At 41.0% G+C, this 17,330-nt stretch overlaps 1 protein-coding gene across 2 annotated transcripts in view; it reads right to left on the bottom strand.

The window, feature by feature from the left end:
- Positions 1 to 1,416: 1,416 nt before the first annotated feature.
- Positions 1,417 to 17,330, bottom strand: part of GNB1 (G protein subunit beta 1) — a 51,644-nt gene continuing 35,730 nt past the window's right edge. For both annotated transcript variants that reach the window (XM_088468212.1, XM_088468213.1), the window contains exons 5-11: positions 13,635 to 13,698; positions 7,752 to 7,914; positions 6,940 to 7,006; positions 6,403 to 6,604; positions 5,682 to 5,898; positions 4,709 to 4,820; positions 1,417 to 3,888 (exon numbers count right to left, since the gene is read on the bottom strand). In XM_088468212.1, the coding sequence (XP_088324338.1) occupies positions 4,714 to 4,820; positions 5,682 to 5,898; positions 6,403 to 6,604; positions 6,940 to 7,006; positions 7,752 to 7,914; positions 13,635 to 13,698 (820 nt within the window). In that variant the 3' untranslated portion in view covers positions 1,417 to 3,888; positions 4,709 to 4,713. The remainder of the gene's footprint in view (positions 3,889 to 4,708; positions 4,821 to 5,681; positions 5,899 to 6,402; positions 6,605 to 6,939; positions 7,007 to 7,751; positions 7,915 to 13,634; positions 13,699 to 17,330) is intronic.

The following is a 17,330-nucleotide window of genomic DNA, read 5'->3' as shown; positions in this document are numbered from 1 at the left end:
ATACCAGTCAGTGTGTACCCAGCTTTAGTCCCTTGTATCACTAGTTCTCAATGCAGAAGCTGCAGCAGGGGATGGCCATCAACCATCCATAGTTTACAAATATCGATGGTTTTGCCATCAATGGCAGAGGGCCAATTCTTTTCTGCCTTCGATGGCAAAGTGTTTTTTTTTCTGCTCATGACAGAACTTAGCCTGTCCCCTAAGCCCCGCCCCGTTTTTTTATTAGCCCGCGGCTTGCCAGGCACTCGGCAACGGTGGCCATTAAGTGGTGCAACCATCGATTGGTACAATAACAATCTGGTAAACAATCGATGGAAAACCACTGATTGCCATCCCTTGAACACAGAAAGACACTACAATACAAGTCTGAACTTGCCAGTTGCATGGTTAGTGCAAGGAAGGTTCAATTGCACTACTTTTTTTTACTCCTGATCCCAAAGGCTTCCCAAAATGAAACATATACCAAAGCGATTGTATTCAAGTGTATAACATACTTTATGCACCAAAAATTAAACATTACTAGAACACTAGATATTCAAGGTCAAAGGTCACATGTGACCTTGAAATGTAGAAGTCAATATTTAAATATAACTTACTATTTTTTATGAAAACTATGGTCCCGTAGCTTCTAAACAAAACCAACATGAAAGTTCTAGCACAATTAGAAGCAAAGTTATGATTCATTTTAGTTGACCTTACAAGCATAAATTTTTTGCCATGTTTGCAATCCTGTAGAATGAACACAGTATCAATGAGAGCAAACATTTTACATCTGAAAGTTACTTTATGCAGTCTACCATCCTACCAACTTTCACGAAAATCAGACTGTTGGGTTGAAAATGTACATTTATTCTGATGATTTGGCATGGAACAACCCTAGAGTAAAATACAGAAGAAAGATGTCAGGATTTGCAATTTGCTATGTTTTAAACACAACCACCAAAACAAATCATATCCAACTGCCATAAGATAATCTACCCTTCACGTAACTAGGATCAGTTTACATAACAGACCTAAATGTTAATGGAATTAGCAGCAGGCTGTAATGAGTGTTCCATGCAAGTTTACAGCTGTTTTAACAGTGAATTCTGCATCATTCTCAGGTTAAGACACTGCAGCGCACACCTGGTGCTTTATAAAGGCAGATATAACTTTTGCTCAGTTTTACAACATCAGCACAAGAGACGGACAATTGTCATAACATACACTTTTTGCATTTATTAAAAATGGGGAAATTGTTCAATAGTCTGTAGCTGACATTTAGTTTTACCCATGTCCAAATGAGAGAATGCATAAAAAAACAAAACCATGAATTAACATTTGCAAACGTATCAGTTCCCCAGGCATGGAATTGCTAAGTGTAACATACCAGAGTCCACTAAAGTAATGCCATTAAATGAGACTAAACACAAGAAATAAACTCATGTCAAACTGCTTTATTACATCTTAAATAACAGTACATTTTAATATAGTATCTATCTTGCATCCAGCGTTCTTGTAGTACACTGACTTTAAAATTAAATACAAAAGGTGAGAGGGAGAAGGGGGTGCAGAGAGCTCTACAGAGTAATTTATGCAAGAAGTGGGCGGGGCATCTCGTTCTCTGCCAGTTCCCGGCCTAACGCACAATTACAGTACTTTTGTATAGAAAGAAGAGAAAAATAAAATAAAGTCTCTACTGCTAAGGTTGAGTATCGTTCATATACAATTAGGAAGAAGCTAATTAAATTATAGTCTGCTGCTTTTTTACTGCACAGACCTGCAGAACAGAAGGGCAGTTCCCACGTATTGGTTTACAGGTCTTTACACAGTAAGAAAGAAGCAATGCTTAGAAGAAAATAAATTGCAGGGAAAGTTGTTCTCGGAAGAACATAACAAATCAGATGCAAGATCCTTTATCTACAAGAACAGGCTGAGAAGCATCAATTTAAACCAAGTAAAGTTTAATTTCACATTTCCCAACCCTTCATGTAAAAAAAAAAAAAAAAATTTTTATTATGCGATTGTTTGAATAGGATGTTTTTTTTGTACATATTTGATTAAAAAAAAGTGAATTAAGCTACTCTTCTAGTGCTCACTATTTTGCACTGAACTTTGAAAATGTATACAGAGTAGCCGTGAGTATATAAAATAAACACACAACCGCATGTGTCATTCTTAAACAAGTTTTTTTTTTTTAAAGGGCGGGGGCAAAAAAACAGAAGAAAAAAAAAAACAAACATCTAGGGACTCTCTATTTGCACATTATTAAGCAACTCTACAGCATGCAATCTTAAGAGGAAAACCCATCCCTATGGCAAACACACCCCCCTCCCCGCCAACATAATAAAAGCTTTCATAAGTTTTAACTTAGAAAGTTCAAGATCATTATTTTCAAAAACATTAAATTTGTACATCATTTCATACACATCTGACTGTATAAGCCAAAGAGTACAGACATGTACTTCTGTTCCCGACTGCTCCTAATCTATCAATGCGGGACTAGGGTAGTGTTCATGAAAGTTACCCTTTTATTTCTCAAAATCTATTCCCAGTGTTAACAGAACAAGTTTGCAGGGAAACTGGAGTCTGACTGATTCAGGTCTAGATGAATAAAGGATTTGACAGTGAAGTGAACGTTGAAGGAAGTGGCGAAGGAGGGTAAAAAAAAAAAACCTAACATAAAACCCTGGTAGAAGCATGCAGCACCAGTAAGACTAGAGCCTCATCTAGAGTCTTGGCTCAAGGAGGACATAATTGGTGCTTCCCACATACCGCGGACGCCACCAGCTTTACACTGAATGTTCTCACAAATTATATGTATGGATTGACCATTGCTCTGAAATCTTGCATGCTCTGGATCCCTGTAGTACTAATGTGGTGGTATTTGTAGAGGGAGAAGGTGGGATTGTGTACATGCGTTCAGAGAACACAACAGTTCATTGGTGGTGTAGAGAGCTGCACACTTATCAGAGTCCTTACAACACTCCAGGGTCCATACGTGGACAGTAAATATTTTCAGATGACGAGAGATTCTGAAGGCACTCCAGGCATTGTGTTACTACATTTCCATTAGCAGTTGGTGCTCAAAAGTAACTCAATTACTGGAGCTTCCTACCAGGGGTCGATAGATTGCAACATGACCATCACATGGAGGGTAAGTGGATGGCTAATATGCTCTTTAATGTTCATACGGTTCTGTATCTGTGCAACAGATTTATACAAGACAATACAGGGACAGACACAGCATAAAAAGGCCCTGACACACAAATCTATCACATCCCACCTTCATTTAATGGATCAGAATTAGAAATGGGAAGGGGAGAGGAAATTATAATAAAAAATAATAATAACCCACACACCTGTTAACTGTTCTTATTTTACAATCCTGGTACTGCTGCAGTTCTCACAACTGCTATAAACATCTGATTTACAAAAAAAAAAAAAAGAAAAAAAAAAGAAGATTAAAGACCAACTCTGCTCCAGAAACCTTTGAGTGAACAATCATGAAATGGATTTTTTTTACGCTCAATATAGCTACTTACTGGTTATGTCTTACTGCGCGCATAGTGTTTTGTATCATTATTCATGACAAATGAAGGTGAAGAAAGTATTAAAGAAAAAAAAAAAAAAGTTTATATATATTTATATATATATATATATGGAAAAAGAAAATGGTCCCAAAAGGAATGCACAATTCTCAGTTTCAGAACCACAAAACAATTCTTCCTATAGCAAATAATTGTGCTCTTGTTTTCAGCAAAAAATGAGAGGAGAGGTTCTGCCCTTTGATGTACGGGAGTAGGGAGAGTGGGTGTCCACGTTAGTATGGTTGGATCGGATATGCTATGATTTAAAATTTTCGAAGGTTGGAATGCTCTTCCAGTCATGGAGAAGTCAGCTGGGAATCTGGGGAGAAGGGGGAAAAGGTAAGTAATTGAGGAAAAAAAACAAAACCTGATCTAAAACAATGAGCAATCTATAGGGGCAATTCAATTAAATGCAATGCTGAAAACCGCAAGGAATGAGTGCCCGGCCCGGAGCTATTTAATTGTCCCCATCACACCCTGCACTTACGTCAGGAGATGCATGTTACAGGGCCTAGTGCCAAGTATTTCATCGTGATAACCTGCATTCTCTGTCTTAAGTGCCTGCCACAAAGCTGTTAGGGCTAAGCCCCAACATTATGCCCCTAGTAGAGCGGGATTTTTGCTCGCACCTCAGGAGGGTGCGAGCAGAAACTCTCTAGTCACTGGTTAACAGCGCAGCCAATTAAATAGCTCCAGGAAGTCTTTCCTGGCACTATTTAACATCGCATTTAAATTTAATTGTGCCCCCTTCCCCAAGTTTTATTCTTTCGTAAGAATGGCTGCTTAAAGTTAATATATTTCAGATAAAAGTATGTGTGGGTTGGACTAGCGAGAGTTTATGACATTTTAGGAAAAAATAATCCAGGTCTTCAAACCTAGAGCAGAGGTATTCAACTCTTTTATTGGGGCTAAAATGATGGCGGCTGATGGCATTTGAGTAGTAGTATCGCCAATTACTGCTTCCACCTTCTGAAGGGAGCTAGATGCACTGTGCAAATAATTCAGGATCATTCTTTGTTAAATGCTGAGATAGTGTTTATATAGCGATCTCAGAAGGGCATTCAGAATCAGAGGTGTTCTACTGAAGTGTAGTGCAAATTAATCCCACAAACTGGCTGAAAGCAGTTGCTGATACTCACAGACTTTAATTCCAAATCTTGAGGAAGCTGTCCCATGACCCTGTTGCCACTGCCATGCCATCATCTGTTACTCCCAAGCAACTTACACGATTATCATGACCGGCTAGGACACCTGAAAATAAAACATTGGAAAATGGGTGAGCACGGAATGACCTAAAAAGGTTGAGATGTTAACACTGTTGCGGGTCTTTGCAGCAGCTTACGTCACAAATGCATGAGTAATTTGACTGTGTAACTAATTAACGAATCCCATCATAAAGCTAACTCCAGGTCACATTTACAGTATCAAACCGCAATACTCCTCCCAGCACCTTCTCCACAAACAAACCTAGTCATGGCTAACTGTAGCTGAAAGCCAGACAACTAGGAGCCAATTCAATCACAGGCGACGTGAGGAGCCTGCCCCGCGCGCCTGCTGGATCTAATTAGAACCAGTCAGAGCGAGGCAGCAGGAGTGGGAGCAAGTTAAGGTAAGTTCTGGGCTGGGGCCAGTCTGAGGGCACGGCATAAGGGGCCAGCCTGGGGGGCACTGCATAAGGGGCCAGCTTGGAGGGCACTATTTAAGCCTGGGAGCACTACACATTAGGGACTAGTCTGGGGGCACTGAATAAGGGCAAAGCAAAACTACAGGGGGCAATGCCCCTTTTCCCGGCACGTGCATAACTGCGAAGGCCCCCACCCGGCTGGAAAAAATTTCTGGGGAGAACACTGCTATTTGCTGCACATAGCAGAAAATGTAAGTGCTAGAAATACAACAAGCATGTCAGAGGTGGGCAAGAAGCGGCCCTCCAGCTGCTGTTGAACTACATTTCCCTGCAACAGTTCCAGAATTTCCAAATAACCAAACAGTGGCATAGAACTACTGTTCCCAGTATGTTGTAACAGCTGCAGGGCCGCTTATTGTCCACCTTTGCACTAGTCTAATTGGGGACAATGGGCTTCATACAAAAACTAAGACCAGCTATGTATTTACCTGCTCTGTCAGCCTTAAGCGTGTCCCAAACATTGCAATTGAAGTCGTCATATCCGGCTAAGAGGAGTCGTCCACTCTTGGAAAATGCTACTGAGGTGATGCCACAGATTATATTGTCATGGGAATAAATCATCAACTCCTGGTCTGCACGAAGATCAAAAAGCCTGCATGTGGCATCGTCTGAGCCAGTGGCAAAAGCATTGCCATTAGGGAAGAACTGTAAGAACAATGTCAAGACAGGATTAAGGTAAAAAAATAAATTACTAATTTATTGTATTAATTTGCACTACATATTTCATAGGTACAAATGCTACATGATGTCAGAATACATTTACACACTAAAAACCACAAGGGTTATTAAGCTTCAAATAAGATTATAAAAGTTTCAACTAAACAAAATGGCACCAGTGGAAATCCATCTTCTAAAAGGAAGAATTCTGTAAAGCTACTGAAGGCGTCACAAATACTTGTGATTTGATGAAATGACTTAAATTCTAGGTTCAGTGGTGACCTGTAATCATGTATTAAAAAATTGTCATTTTTCGGGCCAAAACCAACCCCAACCATTATTGTATATACACAAACTCAGTTTTAAAGTTAATCTATGGCCAAAGCTGGTCAGTTACTGAAAATTAGCACTAAGCACTAGTTCTAGATAGAATTATCTGGAAATTAAAATAAAACATGCAATATATGTAAGGAAGGAAACCACCACACGTACACAGATCGCATTTATGTCTGACTCGTGTCCGGTGAAAGTCTGTCGGCACATTCCTTCTCGGATATCCCAAAGTTTGGCTGAGGCATCGCAGGCCCCAGATACAAAGCACCTTGAATCTGGAGCAAGGGACAAGCTCATGACATCCCCAGTGTGCCCAGTGAAGGTGGTTGTCTGCTGGCCGGTTTCAATGTCCCAAAGAGCGCTGTACACAGGGAAAATATAAAAACACACATTAAAGAGTGCAGAGATAATAATAGAAAAACTTATTTACATAGCTTTATCTTACATGCACAGAGACCAATTTAAGATCCACATGTGACTGAAGGCAAAAACTGTAGTAAGGTCTTCATCACATTTGGAAATACAGAAGTATTTGGAGAATGCAGGCAGCTTTGGTAGGATTGATCCTATTTAACATACAAACATTCTGGGAATGCTGCATTACTGAGTTAGATTCACACATGAACACAAGTGAAGAGGACACAACTAATTTATCCAAACTCTACACAATATATTTATGATGGAGGACATACTAACCAAGTGGTATCTCCAGAGCTGGTAATAATTTGGTTATCATCCAGAAAGCGACAGCAGGACAGATAGCCTAAAAAAAACAAAAAAAAAAACAAAAAAAAAAACGTTACCTTCACCTGTAGTTTTTCACTTTATTTCCATGATTCCCTTATATAACTTTGGCCTATTTAAAATAAATAAAATGTTTGAGTGCCAATACTTTATACCATCACATTGCGAGCTCACCTGCACTCAGGATGCATTGCACAAAGTTTTGATCCACAACCACTTTATATCCAGGTCCCAGACACATCAGGACCTGGGCCTACCAAGTACAACAAGTTGGTTGTGGTCCCAAGAGATGTGCCCTCACAGTGGCGTATCTATAATGGGGGCAGGTTGTGCAGTGCACAAGGGGCACTGGATCCAGGAGGCCCCACACTGCACACCAATGTTCTTCAATACTTGCATCTCCAGAGTCCTGTGTCAGCAGTGCTGCACAAATCACCGGGAAAACCGCTCAGTAACCATTGTCCCAGCAATTTGGCCACCGTGCCATTTTACCGCAGACCTGCTAATCCGCGGTAGACTGGCAAAACATCAGTCTACTCACTTGCAATGCCGGAATACGCCCCTGCCTCAACATTTTTATAGGTAGAGGACAAGGATTTGGTAAAATATTAACAGGGAAAACTCCTTTCCTACAACAGATGAGTGCAGATGAAAAGTAGGATTGCTAATTAGATATGCAAATCACTACATGTTCCATTTACGCAGAGGTTACAATAAAGCTATACCCACTAAGGAAACCAACCAAACAGCCGCTACAGACTCACCTGTGTGACCAGCCAATTCACGGCTCACCCGCACATTTCCTTCACGAGTTTTCAGGTTGTATATTGAACAAATGTTATCAAGACCACCACAGGCTACATAGTTTCCAGATGGAGCGTATGCACATGTCATCACCCAAGAAGAACGCAAAGGAATTGCATGAACCTAAAAACATAAGAAATAGTATTGTGAACAAGGGAAATTGTTAAACCTGTATCTTTTTCCAAGGCAAAAGGTTGAACCGCAAAACAACCTTAAAAGACTTTTTGCTTCAACAAAAGGGTTTTACAACAGCAAATATCTTTATAGTGGTCATTCTAGCACCCTGCACCTGTCACAACCCTTGCAGTTCCTCTTTCCTGCCTGGGGTGTCACTCTCTACACTGGTGCTTCTAGCCCTCAGCTGATGCTACAAACTTCTGAGATAGACCAGAGTGTTCTAGAAGCACCAGAACAGAGCATGACACCCCGGGCAGGTAAGAGGAACTGCACTGGTTGTGACAGGTGCTAGAATTAAAACTATTTGTACAAGGAAGGGGGGTGTTCTTGTTTTAAGTTAAAAAAGTAGTAGTTTAAAAAATAATTAAAAAAAATGAACGGCACTTTCAGACAACTGAACTCTCATACAGAATACTGCAAAAGTCAGGGCAAAGGCCAAAAACAAGGCTCAACAGGTTATAGTTACAGGACACTGCCTGTTCCTGCAATTCTGCAACACATATACAGAAAAAAGTATCTAAAAGTAAATATGTCTGGAGCATGCAAACTTAGCTACATCCCTGAAAGCAGATCTTGTTTTGATTCCTGACATACCAACTAGGCGCCCAGTTTAATTATCAGCTCGATAAAAGTAAATGTTTAAGTTACAGCATTTTCTAGCAATACACCCCATATAATATAGTATGGATACCACTGCTCGGTTATTAGATGGAAAGTTCCATTAGGCCTTTGATAGACATTGGGGGTGATATCAATTTAGCGCAAGTTTGATAAGCTCCAGGGATGAGGGCCCAGGCTATTCAATTGCCCTCACTATAAACCACATTAGCTAGTGCCTCATGGCTAGTCGTGGTATTAAGTGCGGTAAAAGCATTGTGGAGATGCCGGTTGACGCAACTACTGCCCAGGGCTTAGTTGCAGTAAACGGCATTTTCCAACTAAAGAGCCAGACGCGATGCTGTTACCGCACGTGTTAACACCGTGACTAGCCGGGCGGCACTGGTTACAGCACGGGCAACTGAATAGCTCCAGGCACTCATCCCTGGAGCTTCGCAAACGCAGGCTCAATTGAATTCCCCCCTTTAAGTTGTCATCTTTTACCACATTTGTTACAGGGCAGACCAGCTTTATTTTTTGTACCAACTTCTGAATTTTTTTTTTCTTTGCCCAATTTTACAACAGGTAAAGCATTATCCGAGCAGTGGTGAACTACAGTCACGACAGTGGCAATGAGGCCTGGAGGAAAAGGGCCTACCACCACCAGTCACTGCTGCCATGGCACAGTACAAGTGCAGTGAAAGTCTGTTTGCAGCACATTTAAAAGCATTAACGCCGCCCCTCCACGCAAATTTATGTATGTGGCACAACAATGAAATGTTAAGGTATGAAGATTGGGCTTATCAGCTGGGGTACATTTTATACTCAGCAGCAATGAGAAACTCATCAATGCAATCACTAGTGACATTCAAGTTACAACAAGTAGTTGCACATTTATAACATTGCAGAATGCGCTGTATGATGTTCAACCTAAGCTCTCTATGTGGCTCAAGAGCTAAAATGTGTTGAGTGAGGCAGGAAGAAGCTACAAAACCACAAATGGAGGCCAGGAACGCTCACCAAGTAACCCAATTACTGAAGGCAGGAAGGGAATAAAAAATAATAAAAGCAGCTAATCTGCAGTATTAGAGGCTTCAGAGTACAATGGGAGCAAATGTCTGCAGCAGCACTAGTGAAGGTTGTTAATACCAATACCGATCCATTTATCATCCATGTCTATAAGGAAAAGGTTTTACAAACAATAAAAACAGAGGACTATTCTTTGCAGAAGGCACAATACTATAAAACACAGCCATTTTTGTCAGCTTGTATAAATTGATGTTTTGGTTTTCAGATGACAGAGCGAGCACATCACTGTGTGCGCCAGAGTTTACACAGCCGCAGGTTTATGTTACCACACTGTTTGTTTCCTGTATCCTTCAACCATAAATCAGGAGACCTGCTGCAGCGAAAGCTGATGTAAGGCAGGCTGCTTCCCATTCTGCCAGAAGGCTCCACATGACATCAGTAGTTATCTCAACACTATGTCCTTCAATATAAACTGTGTAAATATATAGTATGCACATTTAAAGGGGGAGGATGAATTCTAATCTATTTAACTGTAATGTTACTGGACAGAGCAAAAGCAAAAACATACATAGTCTAATACAAAACAATAATTTTAGTTGTACTTATTTTATTTACCACCAGTTATCATATGTAGTAAACGCATATTCCGCAGCAAGATAGAGGATATTCAGTAATTCACATCAGTCCCTGTCCCAGTGGAGCTTACAATATAGGTTCCCTATTAAACATTAAGTATATTTTTGGACTGTGGGAGGACACCCATGCAAGTATGTGGAGAACATACAAACTCCACAAACTTAGGGCTGTGGTGGGAATCAAACCCAAGACTTCAGTGCTGTGAGACAGTAATTCTGACTATTACAACATCCATACTACATTTGTATTTAATATATTTTTAATGTGACCTTAAAGTATTAAGGGACATATGTATCAAAGCTTGATGTGACATAAAATTGTGAAATATATATCACCAATCAGCTCCAAACTATAATTTCTTAAACACAGCCTACAAAATGTAAGTTAGAAGCTGATTGGTTGGTGATATATATCTCCCAATTTTATCTCACATCAAGCTTTGATACATATGCCCCTAAAGGGGCCTATCCAGTAACTGATAAATTTGAACGATAAACGATTTATTGTTCAGTCGTTCAATTTATCTGCTAATGGATAGGCTCTGAACGATTAAAAATGCGCACTCCCGCGGCCGACAAATTTGGTCTTTTGTCTCGCCAACATGTTGGTCAATTATCGTTTATCGCTGACAGATATTAGAAATATCTGTCGCGGTAAACAACGAACGATTTTTTTTTAATGAAAATGAATAGAAACATTAAAAAAAAAACACTCCCAGAATGATGTCATGCAATATCGTTCAGAAAAATCAGTCATGTACATGACAGATATCTGTCACAGCAGCCCCAGGAATTTTCAAATGATAAATCTTTTGTCTTTCAGAAAGATCTGCTAATGGATAGGCCCCTTAAGTGTTTTAAATGCAGGTTTGGAAAATGCAGCAGCATGTCTGAGGTGACTTGTCTTGATAATGACATTAGGGGGTCGAAACGTCAACAAGTATGGTGACATGTACAATAAAGTTTTTATTCTATTAAATCTGATTGATTAACTTTGGACATTGCGGCGAGTGCCCTCTTTGGCTATATCTAAGCCACTTTTTGGATATTAACAGAGCACCTGTTGGTTTCTCCCTAGTGGAGCACAAAGCCTAATTGCATTACTACTTGATGTGAGTGCGGTATTGAAAATATATATTATACACACACACACACACACATATATATATATCTCTATATACGTACATATACACACACACATACATACTGTACAGCTTGATTAAGGGACGTGTGTGTCCCGAAACGTTGGGCTATGTAATGATTTCAATACACTTTTGTACTTCTACTACCAGTCTCTGAGTGCCGCTGCTTGTCTGTATGCTGTATGTATCCATTAGTATTCCAGAGGGCACCGGGGCACGCTGCCATGTTGAATTGAGTCAATGTAGCTGTCAGTGTGTACCCAGCATTACAGTAGACGCTTGGAAATTATATAATTACTTTCAAACATAAGCCAGGGTACTCACATGACTGTCAACCCGGGTCAGACCCTTTCAGACATAAGCAAGACCCGAGGAGAGTCGCCATGTCCAAGCAAATTCCCAGGTTTTTGCTTATGAGCCGTATTCAATTTGAGTGGACCCGCGATACTTTTCCGCCTCCCGGACTTTTTGCCTACTTCGCATGCGGAAAAGTATCACGCACGTGCCCGCATATCCCCATATTCAATTTGAAAGTACGCGGAAATGGCATCCGGCGAAACTTAAACAAGCGGAAAGTCATGTCAGGTTTGGGGAAATCAGCCTGACACCCCCCAAAAGAAGCTCTGACATGGGGGTTAGCTATGGTTACCCCCGATTTGGCTTGCTGAAGGTATTTGGTGTTTTTAAACGGGCTCAATAGCTGCTAAATAGCGTTTTTGTATAAGTGGTGAAGAATAGTATTCAGTTTTTTGCAGAAAATAACTTATCCCAGAAAATTTGGAGTACTTGAAAATGGGGGACAACATTTTAAAGTTGCTAAAGTTAAGTTTAAAAAAATCTTAAAAAATCCACCTGCCGCACGCATCTGCAATGAAAAAAACACCTGGGCCATACTTGGGGACCCCCCTAGAGTCTAGTTCGCTAGTTTTTAACTTTGTCCCAACATTTTGTTTCACCCCCAAAATTAGTGATTTTTTTGGGGTAAGTGTTTTAAAAAAGATTTTGACGCAGTTTACCTTTGGGGAACTGTCTGAAGGCTGCACGGGGGTTCCCACAACGTTGCACCCCAAAACACCAATTCTGCACTTTTTTCCGCCTGCTATTCATAGGCGAAACTTTTTCGCCTATTACACTGCATTGACTTTCCGCCTAGGCGGAAAGTCTTTCAAATTGAATAAGGCGATACTTTTCCGCCTGGCAAAATGACATCTGCAAAACTTCTTCGCCGATTCCGGCTTTTCGCCTCATATTGAATACGGGCCTATGTCTGAAAGCATTTTGAAGAATATAACATTAACAGCTTTAGTAAATTACTACTTAAAGGAAAAAAATAAAAAATAAAAAATTCCATGGGCACTAAAGAAAGGCTTTTGCTGGGGGTGAAAGCTGGCTGTCCTCAAACAAGGTCTCACACTGAGCATGCTCCTTCCAGCATATGAGATGCTAATTCTCACCACAGGAATATTCACAGCTGCCAGAAAGATGGCTACTTTAGTAAATGTAAATTATTTTTAGCAACGCATTTCCCTGTTCAGATTTGTGTAATGTACAGGTGTTTGTAGAGAACAGGTATTCTATGTAGGGACACATGATTTTTTTGATCCATACATCTCCAGGACGAGTGAACAATTTAAAGAATAAAAGGTAAGGAAACCTGAAAAACCTGATCTAAACTATGCAAAGCAGATCAGAGGACACACATTAATTCACTGTGCTGCTGGGACACCTTGCTCCTGTATAACTATTTCTGCATGGGTTATGCTGGGCATAAACGGCCAGATAAAATGACTGTCAGACCGACAGACTTTATCTGACAGCCCGCAGATGTCAGCGGCATACACTGAGATATCTCAGTGCATTAGCCCCGACATTTGCGCTTCGCCCCCGGGGGAGGAGACATTTCCCTGTTCCTTCCATGGGAAGGAAAATCGGAAATGTCTGTCGGCCGCGGCTGGGCATAAAATGTCAGCTACATCAGGCAGTGTAACTCACATATATATCGCATCAGACAGACATGCTGGACGATCCGGCATGCCCGACCGAGCAATATTTAACCCTCGGTCGCCCGCACACTCTACAATTGCCGAGGCGATCCACAGATATCGGGCGGATCAGCCCGATAATTATAGCGTGTATGCCCAGCTTTAGAGGTGGGAAGCCTTCACTACCATATGAGCAGATAAAACCTCTAACAGGTTATTTAGAAAAACGCTGTGTGAGAAGTGGTTTTATATATTCTTCCAGATTACTTCATGTCACGCACCTTGTTTGTGGTGTAGCTGTCCCAGATGATAAGCTTGCCATCCTGGGAGGCACTAACTAGAAGCCTGTAGGGAAAATATTAAAACACAATATTAACCAAGAAATGCGGCCAGCAGTTCCTACAAGCAGTTTCTTTTAAATTATGTAAAATTGCTTCAACAGTCTCAATTTCAGATACCCAATTTGAAAATGTCTTTTCAGTGAATTGCATAGTGCACTGAAATGTACAGATTACATTAAATTAGGGCAGGGTTTCCCATACTTATTCCTCAGGGAGCATTCACCAATTTCCTAGCAGGAGCACAGGTGTATTCATTACTAGTTGACAATTTAAAAAATCCAAAGGTGGAGCTAATTATTTCACTTGTGATTCTTGTGAGACCACCTGGAAAACATGCCCTGTTAGTGCTCACTATGGAATGAGGGGAACAGCCATTTGATTGTATAAATGTCACCTAATAAAATATTGTTTATTGTAACTCACTACATTGTTTTAAACGGAAAAACACTTACAAAATCTAGTTAAACCAACGACTAAAAGAAGCCATTCTGAAAAATTCATTTAAACAGCATTTTTACAAACAGTTTCCACATATTATATAGTGGCTAGTAACAGAAAGTGATGCACACAAGGTATTATATGGTGAACCACGATATACAATGCTATATAATTTACAACCAGATTTTAGTGCAACTTGTCAAGTGGCGAAGATGAACCTATCATTTTAGTTTATATACAGTAGGGTCTATATATATTTTTTTATATTTAGGCTCTGTACCCCAACCCAATGGATTTCAAATTAAAATAGATGCAATTGAAGTGGTTGAACAAAAAATATTGTATGGAACGTTTAGGAATTGCAACCATTTTTATTCACAGTCCCCTATTTTCAGAGGCTCAAATGTAAATTGGACAAATTAACAATCATTAATAAAATATTCATTTTTAATACTTTGTCAAGAATCCGTTGCAGGAAATGACTGAAGTCTGGAACCCATGGACATCAGCAAATGCTGGTGATCCTCCTTATGCTTTGCCAGGCCTATACTGCAGCCGTCTTCAGTTATTTGTGGGTTTTGCTGCTTTTAGTTTTGTCTAAAGTGAAATGCATTCTCGTTCGGGTTGAGATCAGGTGATTGACTCAGCCATTGCAGAACATTCCACATCTTTGCCTTAAACTCCTGGATTTATTTTGTGGTATATTGGGTCATTGTCCATCTGTACGATGAAGCGTCGTCCAATCAACATTGCTGAATTTGGCTGAATCTGAGCAAATAGTATTTCTCTATATACTTCATAATTAATTTAACTGCTTCTGTCAGTGCCATTGGAAGTCATGCAAAGCCCATGCCATCACACCATCTCCACTGTGTTTTACAGATGAAGCGGTATGCTTTAGATCTAAGCCTTTTCCATACTGTTTACTTCCCATAATTGTGGTACAGGTTGATCTTAGTTTCATCTGTCCAAAGAATGCTGTTCCAGAACTGGACTTGCCGTTAGAGATTTTTTTATATAGCAAAGTCAACCTGCCCTTCCTATTATTGAGACCATTTGCTCTCGTAAAGTCTTCACTTTATGGTAGACTTTAATAATGATATGCCTACCTCCCGAAGAGTGTTCATTACTTGGCTGGATGTTATGATGGGGTTTTTCTTTACCATGGAAAGGATCTTGTGATCATCCATCACTGTTTTCTTCCATAGGTCGTCCAGGGCTTTTGTGTTGCCGATCTCATCTGCACATTCTTTGTTTTTCTTGGAATGTAACCTGTAGATTTGGCCACGGCTAAGGTTCCCGCTCTCTCTCTGATGGCTTTTTCGTCTTTTTCAGCCTAAGTATGTTCTGTTTCAATTGCATTGAGACCACATTTGGTGGGGGTTCACAGCAACAGCTTCCAAATGCCACAATTCAATCAACTCCAGACCTTTTTTCTGCTTAACTGATAAAGAAATAATAAAAGGAACAGCCCACACCTGTCCACGAAACATCTTGAGTCCAGTGGTCGCGAAGAACAAATAAAAAAGGGGGTCCCTGGGACCCCTCACTTTACAAAAAACTTGGGTCCCATCACAATTTATGCCCCACTGCCTGTAGCTATAGTGCATATTTTGTACTGAGAATTACATGGGGAGAAGGGCACAGGGGTGGGACAGCACACAAGACAGCAGAGGGGGTACAGAGATGGCGAGAGGGTAAGAGGGGGCACAGGGGAGCAGAAGTGGTACAAACATGGGGAGAGGAGCAGGGGGCACAGGTGGGAGGGCAGAAGGGGTACAGACCTGGGGAGAGGAGAACAGGGAGTACAGAGTACGATTTAATAAGAGTTACAACCGTTGTATAAAACAGTACAGACCAATGGGTTTATCAATGAGAAACATCAAACAGGTCACTCCTTTATTACCGTAAGTATCTGCGGCACTCCATAGTTATACCCCAAAATATGCATCACTCTGAATAATAGGGCCCTCAGTGTCTCTAAGGCCTGGCGCTGTGCCCCTCAGTGCTTCAGCTCAACTCTCCTGTCCTTGTGCTGTGGGGAACCTCTGGCTACGGTGGTGAACAGCAGGTGGCGCCCTGTCACAGATACTGGAGTCCCACAGATAGGAAGTGAGGGCAATACTGTTCCAGCTCAGCCTCACACAGGTACTCTAGGAAGCAGGAATCAGGATCCGTCCGTACACCTAGGGGTATATTTACTAAAAGGCGGGTGTACGGACGGATTCAGATTCCTGCCTTCTAAAGTGCCCATTTGAAGAAAAACACAAAATAAAGTGTTAAGTGATTTCCATCTGTTATCGACATGATGTGATGTTCGGCCATCCCTTCCCCAGCAATAACACCCTGTTCAGGTCGCTGTAACAGGTCAGTGGTAAGTACATGAGCCCCCAGCCACAATTTACCGGCAAGTGCCCTCCGCATTTGTCTCTCCAGCTGAGGATTCACAGAGTACAGTGGGAGATGGGCCCCAGGAACACACCTCTGTCAGGATAGCCGGAGTTTCCCCAACTCCCTGGCGCAGATCTAATCGCGTGGAAGTCAGGTGGAACACACAGCCGGCAGCGATTGACAGACGGCGCCGGTAGTGATTGGCTGCTGCGGCCGCCGTGTGCGCGCGCTGTAGCAGCCAGTCACTGCCAGCAGCATCTTCCCTGCTGCTCTGCGCACACAGGATTGTTTAGTTTGTCCCATTACTTTTGGCCCCTTAAAAAGTGGGAGGTACATATAGAAACAGTTGTAATTCCTACACCGTTCACCTGATTTGGATGTAATTACCCTCAAATTAAATCTGAAAGTCTGCAGTTAAAGCCCATCTTGTTTGTTTCATTTCAAAGCCATTGTGGTGGTGAATAGAGGCCAAAATATGAAAATTCTGTCAATGTCCCAATATTTATGCACCTGACTGTGTGTGTGTATATATCTATATACACACACACCTATATCTATATACACACACATATACATACTAGTATGCCTGTGGCTAACATTTCATCAATTTGAACCAGGAACATAGGTACGGAAAATGCTTTGCTAGATAATGGCTAGATCACATGTTCATACAACGAAATCCGGTAATAAAAGTTGTGTGTGAAACATAACCGGCAAAGCCACACCCTTTTATGGGTTTTGGGGATTTTTTTTTATTGAACATTTTGCCAATTTGTTAGTGCGATGATATTCAGCCATGCACTCTGA

Source organism: Taudactylus pleione, unplaced genomic scaffold, assembly GCF_031769625.1.
Source record: "Taudactylus pleione unplaced genomic scaffold, aTauple2 ptg000082l, whole genome shotgun sequence".
In the NCBI taxonomy this organism is placed as follows: domain Eukaryota; kingdom Metazoa; phylum Chordata; class Amphibia; order Anura; family Myobatrachidae; genus Taudactylus; species Taudactylus pleione.
Note: the sequence above shows the minus strand (reverse complement) of the source record. Positions and strands in the feature narration are given on the sequence as shown.